This window comes from Apis dorsata, unplaced genomic scaffold (assembly GCF_000469605.1).
Source record: "Apis dorsata unplaced genomic scaffold, Apis dorsata 1.3 scaffold_68, whole genome shotgun sequence".
Taxonomy (NCBI): Eukaryota; Metazoa; Arthropoda; class Insecta; order Hymenoptera; family Apidae; genus Apis; species Apis dorsata.
The window spans coordinates 506,777-513,709 of NW_006263366.1; the positions used below are offsets into that span (position 1 = coordinate 506,777).

At 23.7% G+C, this 6,933-nt stretch overlaps 3 protein-coding genes across 6 annotated transcripts; 1 reads left to right on the forward strand and 2 right to left on the reverse strand.

The window, feature by feature from the left end:
• Positions 1 to 983: 983 nt before the first annotated feature.
• On the reverse strand, positions 984 to 1,470 carry LOC102671740. Its single transcript, XM_006610042.2, has one exon. The coding sequence runs from the start codon at positions 1,426 to 1,428 to the stop codon at positions 1,045 to 1,047; it is 384 nt and encodes a 127-aa protein (XP_006610105.1). The 5' UTR covers positions 1,429 to 1,470; the 3' UTR covers positions 984 to 1,044.
• Positions 1,471 to 1,808: 338 nt separating this feature from the next.
• On the forward strand, positions 1,809 to 3,880 carry LOC102671342 (ATP-dependent Clp protease proteolytic subunit). 3 transcript variants are annotated; one of them, XM_006610039.2, is made up of 5 exons: positions 1,809 to 1,955; positions 2,321 to 2,404; positions 2,555 to 2,689; positions 2,803 to 3,193; positions 3,253 to 3,880. In XM_006610039.2, exons 2-5 carry the CDS (start codon positions 2,369 to 2,371, stop codon positions 3,393 to 3,395), a joined length of 705 nt encoding a protein of 234 aa, XP_006610102.1. In that variant the 5' UTR covers positions 1,809 to 1,955; positions 2,321 to 2,368; the 3' UTR covers positions 3,396 to 3,880. The 3 variants fall into 3 exon arrangements, with proteins under 3 accessions (XP_006610102.1, XP_031371234.1, XP_006610101.1); XM_031515374.1 differs by having other exon boundaries at positions 1,861 to 1,955; positions 2,309 to 2,404; XM_006610038.2 differs by having other exon boundaries at positions 1,896 to 2,063.
• On the reverse strand, positions 3,477 to 5,674 carry LOC102671107 (protein limb expression 1 homolog). Of its 2 annotated transcripts, none has more exons than XM_006610036.2 (4): positions 5,476 to 5,674; positions 4,980 to 5,167; positions 4,542 to 4,888; positions 3,477 to 4,474 (listed from the first exon to the last, which is right to left on the reverse strand). In XM_006610036.2, the coding sequence occupies exons 2-4, from the start codon at positions 5,134 to 5,136 to the stop codon at positions 4,070 to 4,072; spliced, it is 909 nt and encodes a 302-aa protein (XP_006610099.1). In that variant the 5' UTR covers positions 5,137 to 5,167; positions 5,476 to 5,674; the 3' UTR covers positions 3,477 to 4,069. The 2 variants fall into 2 exon arrangements, with proteins under 2 accessions (XP_006610099.1, XP_006610100.1); XM_006610037.2 differs by having other exon boundaries at positions 5,349 to 5,586.
• Positions 5,675 to 6,933: the final 1,259 nt, after the last annotated feature.

A 6,933-nucleotide genomic window follows, 5' to 3' on the forward strand; every position in this document is an offset into this window, starting at 1 on the left:
ATATTTTTAATTTATTGTTTTAAGAATTTTTTTGTTTATATTAATTCAATTTATAAATTTTTCTTATTCAATTTAATTGCTAAAGGTATAACAACGATTATATATTTTAAGTATTCCAATACATATAAGAAAGTGTATTGGATATTATTATATAAAAAAATTTATAATATTATCTATGTAATATATATGTAATAATATATTACATATCTATATCTATATAAAACATTATTATATAAAAAATGAAATTCGAAACAAATGATAGTAACAAAATTTCAATTTTTTTCTGAGTTTACTTTGAAATAATTGATAAAATTCTAGTATTAAAATAAATACAATATTATATAAATACATTATTAATTAAATATATATATGTGTGTATTATATAATATACATATACATATACATATATATATATAATTCCAGCAAAAATAATTTATAAATATATAAATAAATATTATTAATACGTATATAAATAAATTTATATTAATTAAAAATGCAAGCTGCACCTTCATCCTCTTGTACATCGCCAGTATCTTCTGCATTATTTTTACAACCTTTGCCTCGTAATTCTAATATGGTATGTTTAAAAAATATATGTAGAGTCTAAAATTCCTATATAAATAAAATAATATTTCAACAGGTTTGTTATTCCACTATCCTTCCTTTTGTTCCCACAATGCCTAGAGGTTTTGCATGTTATTTTAATAAATATCGCCCATATACAACATTACGCAATGTTTGCACTTTTACTTGTCCTCCTTATAGTAAGTTTTTAATCAATAAACATAATGTAAAATAAAAAAATAATAATAAATTTTTTTTCAGCATCTAGTGTATATAGGTGCTAAATAGAATTCTATAAATAAATAAATATTTACAAATAATTTAAATGATATTAGTTTTATGATATTATTATAAAATGCATAAAAAACCATATGTGAAAGTTATTAAATCCTGAAAAATATAAATGAAACAAATATAAATTCGTTTTAAATCATTTTATTTTAAATCATAATTTAAACAATATCTATTTTACATAATGCTTTACCATTCTCTTATTTTACTTTGTGTAGCATGTGTTAATATCCATGTGTTTTTTTCCTTTTTAACTCTTTCCACTTGATTATGTCTTGGTTTTACTTTACATATTATATATTTCCTATCATTCTTCCACATTAATAAACAATGTTTACATCTTCGGTGTAATAAAGTTTTTGTTTTTAAACTACATGTGAAATTATATATTGGTAGTAATGGTTGAAGTAATTTAGATGTAATTTTATTCGCATACATGTTTGAAAAATTTGAATATTGTTTATTACATGTTTGATGTATATTATTATTTATAATTCTTGTGAATGATTCCACAGATGACAATTTTGGAACAATAAATCCTATAGTTTGACAAGTAGTTCTAAATATATTCATTGCTTCTAGAAAAATACATATTTATATAGATACGTTAAAATTTTATAGATTTTTACAATACAATATATTAAATAATTTGAAAAATTCTTACATCAAAAAAAAAGATAACCTCAACTTTCAAACAAAATTTTATTAAATATTGAAAACAAATAAATTTACGATGATTTATAAATTATTATAAATTAAAATTTATAAATTAAACTTTTCTATCTCATAAAACTTTCGTATGATAAAAATCTACGTTTTTTTCTTACTTATTCTACTTATTCTACTCTTTCTTTGTTACCTTACTATCTTCATTTATATTGTGATTACATAAAGCAGATTTACATGATTGCGAATAATAAAAACATTACAGATTATTCATATGTATTACATTAAATATATGTAGAAAATTATTTTAATTATATATTACAAGCATAATGTTTTTAATACTACCAATAAATTTAGCTATGTAAAAAAAGCCATGTAAATAAATAAAACACATTGTATAAAGAAATAGCCTATTTACGTCGCACTTAGGACAAGTTAGTTTTGACTGCCATTTCATAAAAAATTCTTTGTAATTGGAGTAACTGATTTGTTCGAATAGAAAGTTGAAGATGAAAAATGGAATATATTAAAAATTTCTTTGTGTAAAAAAAAATCTAATTAAAAGAAATAAAATATAACCTACAAGAGCTTAAAACAATTGTACGATAAATTAAATATTTAGATCAATTTTTTCAATTATCATACAATTGATGTAACTGTATTAATGAAAAATCTTTTTTTTGATATTATAATAAGTTATGATAATAAATTTTTATTTAGGTTATGTTTTATTCTTTAATTTCTTAACAAAGATCTTTCAAACTACTCATTAGTTTATTATGTAAAGTATTATTTGCAGCAATATATATCCAAGTTTAATGATCATAATAAGCGTAAAATTATAAAAATGTTAAGAAAACTTAGTAATCTGTTACAAATTTTTGTAAGTATTTCAAAATATCAAATTATATGATTTAATATAGTTATTCACATTAATAATTTGATACTATTAATTATTAATTTTTAAACTTTTAAACATTTAATTTATATTTATAATTTTATATTTCAATCATTAATATCATTAAATTTATAGGTTCCTGGTCAAAAAGTAAGCAAGCGATATCTAAATTTTATACCTGTTGTTGTAGAACAAAGTGGAAGAGGAGAACGTGCATATGACATTTACTCGCGTCTTTTAAAAGAAAGAATTATTTGTTTAATGGGCCCGGTACTGCTTAATATATTTTTTCTTTAATTTAGTATTATAATTAATTCTAAATTTAGTTTTAAAATTCTTAATTTATCATTAATTTTCAAGTTAAAGAATAAAAAATTTTACAGATCACAGATAATGTATCTTCAGTAGTGATAGCTCAACTTCTATTTCTTCAATCAGAAAATAGTAAAAATCCAATTCATATGTATATTAACTCACCTGGTGGAAGTGTCACAGCTGGACTTGGTATATATGATACCATGCAATATGTTCTACCTCCTGTTGCAACATGGTGTGTAGGACAAGCATGCTCAATGGCAAGTTTATTACTGGCAGCAGGAACAAAGGGTATGCGTCATTCATTGCCTAATGCAAGAATTATGACACATCAGCCATCAGGAGGTGTATCTGGTCAAGCTACTGACATACAGATACAAGCTCTAGAAATATTAAAGCTTAAAAAGCAAATTAATAATTTATATGTAAAACATACAGGTTTAGATCTGGAAAAAATAGGTATGTTAACTTGTAAAAACATATTACACAAATATTTATAATATATTATAAATTTACAGAACGATGTATGGAAAGGGATAATTTCATGAGTCCTAAAGAAGCAAAGGAATTTGGAATTATAGACAAAGTACTATCACATCCAATGCAAGAGGATGAACCAGATAGCACTAAAGCTGTTCTTGAAATTTCCACTCAACCTTAATTAGGATTAAATAAAATATGCTTAAAATTATGAAATTTTATTAAAACATGTATTTATCAATATTTAAAAATAGTAATAAAATATTTTTAAAACAATTTATATCATGTATATAACTTTAAGTATAGCAAATGTGTCCATGTTTTGTAAATATTATGTAAATATATAACATACAATAATGATTTCATATAAATGATGAACATAAATGTATTGATGAAAAATCAATCATATCACTTATATATTATTTATCAGGCAAGCAATATATCACCAAGCATTCTCGCAATATGCTAAAAATATATAATGCTATAATTGTAGGAAAAACTACATGAAATTATGGAAGACAAGATTTTGTATCAAAATATAATAAAATATAATTATATAATATACAATTAATAATTAATTTTGACTCAAATGATCTATCCTGTATCGCAGTTTATAATGGCAGTCACGCGCTTAAAGCATTCTTAAAAATTAAGTTTATAATTTTATTATTATTCTATTATCACCAAAAATACTTCATAAAAAGGACGGAATTAATTATCTTATTGTTAAATAACAATAAAATATTTCACAATATAGTGACATTATATGTCATTAAAAAAATATATATTCCCCTAATACCAGTTTTTATAAAACTGGTTTTTTTTTGTGTATTAATTGCACAATTGTTATGAGAATCACTGAGGACATACTTGAGCATGTGCAAGCATTAATATATCTTTTTTCTCTTTAGGAAATCTAAGTTCTCTTCCAGCTAAACGTGCTGCTTCAAGTTCTCTTTCTGCCAATGCCAATTCCATAGCAACAACTCCGCCACCGCTTTCATGTTCTCTTGCTACCCAATCTAATGCCATTTGGCTACGCATATCATCATCTAAAGCCCGATGGCTATAATGAGCAACTACTTCTTGTCTGCTGCATTGCCTTTCTCTCATTGCTTTCAAAGATCCATTCCAATGAAGTAATTGAAAGACTGTCATTAATTCTTGAAATTCTAGCATCGTTCTTCCACGATTACATTCCAACATAAAACGAAATGCACCTATACCTGTATTTGGATCTTCTTTCTCATCTCCATTTCCCTAAAAATTGAATAATTTAATGCAATATTTTAATTCTCATGAATAATAAATATAATTCAGAACATACCTGTGCTTGATTACCAACACCATTAGAAGTTGCAGAAGGTTTAGCAAAGCTAGCTCTTGCTTCTGCAACAGCTTTTTCTATGAAATCATCAGTTATTTTACGAGCTGGATGTTCATTGAAAACAGAATTCATCAAAGCAATTTTTGCTGCTGATCTACGAGCCTCTGCTTTAGTGGGACAATTTTGAAAACTACCAAAACAAGAACCTCCAGGAAGAGTTACATAACATACATAAGGTGGACTAGTACCAGGCACAGATTCATAAATAACTAATGCTCCATTTCTTAACTCTGTTCCTCTGCTTTGTTTCATTTGCCAAAATTCTTGCAAAGCTTCAACCACATTTACTATAATAAATACAGAATAAAATAATATATGTATATGTATATATATAAAATTTAATATTAATTAAAAAGAAATGTTTATAGATATTTATACCTCTTCCATAACCTTGAGTATGTTTAGCAAAGCTGTTAACAACTGCTTCCACTGCTTCCTTTAATACTTGTTTGTCTCTGGCATCTACTAATCCACCTGTGATACCCATATTTTCAGAAACACGAGATTTTGTTTTAACTGGCATTATGCCCTGCATCACCTTTCAAAAATTCACGTACATTTACGTCCTACAAATGTAATTATTATTTCTAATTGTATAAATTGAATAATAAAAAAACTTCAGATTAAAAAAATAATTCTAAATAAAGTATCAATGAAAATTTTAATTCAATATTGCAATTAAAAATTAAATAATTATAGAAAAAAAAAAAAAGTAAATTGATAATATAGAAAACTTTAATTACATACGTAGCTAAAGTCAAGGAAATAATATTAGTAAATGACAAGTCTTGAATGTTATACGAGCAAAGAAACAGTGAAGCAATTGCTGCGATACTGAACACATCAGACGTGAAAAGAAACTCTGATGGCCCACCTGCAGAGACCCGGATGCCCAGGAATTCGCGTAAATTACTCTCCGATCGAGCGCTACGGGATCAAATTGCAATACACATATAACGCGTTTAATGGCCCCACTGACGACTTCCAGAAAACCAGGGCTGTCTACCTCGATCAAGTACCCCATGCTACAGTGATATTATCACCGAGGATTGCCAACTGATTATCAATATTCTCTATCAAGCACAGTATCGGATTTTAAGAATATGGAACCCATGATCAAATATATATTTGAAAAAAGAATAATATTAAAGAAAATATATACTCAATAATAGAATGTTATTTTAAATTGATTTGTCATTTTATCTTACTTTAAAAATATATAGATATCTATTAAAAATAATGCATAATAATGAAGTCATATATTAATTATATGATAAATGTTAAAAAATATATTTGTATAATTTTCAATAGTAATATAAAATATATTTTAAATATATTAAATTTTAATATATTTAAAAGATATATATAATATAAAATATAAATAATCAATACATATATACAAAAAAAATATAAAAACAGCGTTACAAATGTTTAAGATAGATAGCTAACTAGTGCTTAAGTTACACAAGTGAATAAAGCGCCATATGTTATTATTAGGAAACTATAATGATCAGTTGATAAAAAAGAGCGACATAAAAAATGATAATCATAATTATCATTTTTTCATATTTATTATTTTTATAACGAAAATGAATTTATCATCTTACAAGACTTTGCATCTTATATTCTGTATTATATATAATACCGATTGTACAAAAAATCAATAATTTTTTATTATATCTTCTATATACTTCAAAAAAATATTTAAATTTTTAAATATAAAATTGAAATCTAATAATTATACATACATTTGTACCTAATTTTAAAAAATTATACATACATTTGTAACAATAAAAATTACAATACTAATTATTGAAAAATATGCATGATCATAACTTCTTGAGTTTTTAATTCAAATCAATATTTAAATATTTGAATATTTGATCTATCACGAATGATAAAGAATTAAAATTTGCAATTCATTAATAATAAAATATTTATACAATTAATGACTGAATATAATTTAAATCTCTAAATATTGTTTGATTTTTCTGCTCCTCAAATTCTGCAACCCGCTCTACAGCGTGCCTGTTTTAACGTATCAAGAATTCTATCTATAATCACTAAATATTATTTTGTATTTTTATTATATTTATCATTTTAATTCTATAGTTATATTCATTCAAAATCGTAAAATCTAGTAAAAAAAATAAATTATAATAATAATTTAAATAAAAAATAATTAAAAATACTTCTGTTGCTAAATGCTGGTTGTGTTAAAAATATGATTGTAATATAATCATATTGTTAATTGATATATTTTACAATTATAGAAATTTTATATATATATATATATATATATATATATATATATATATATACACACACATAT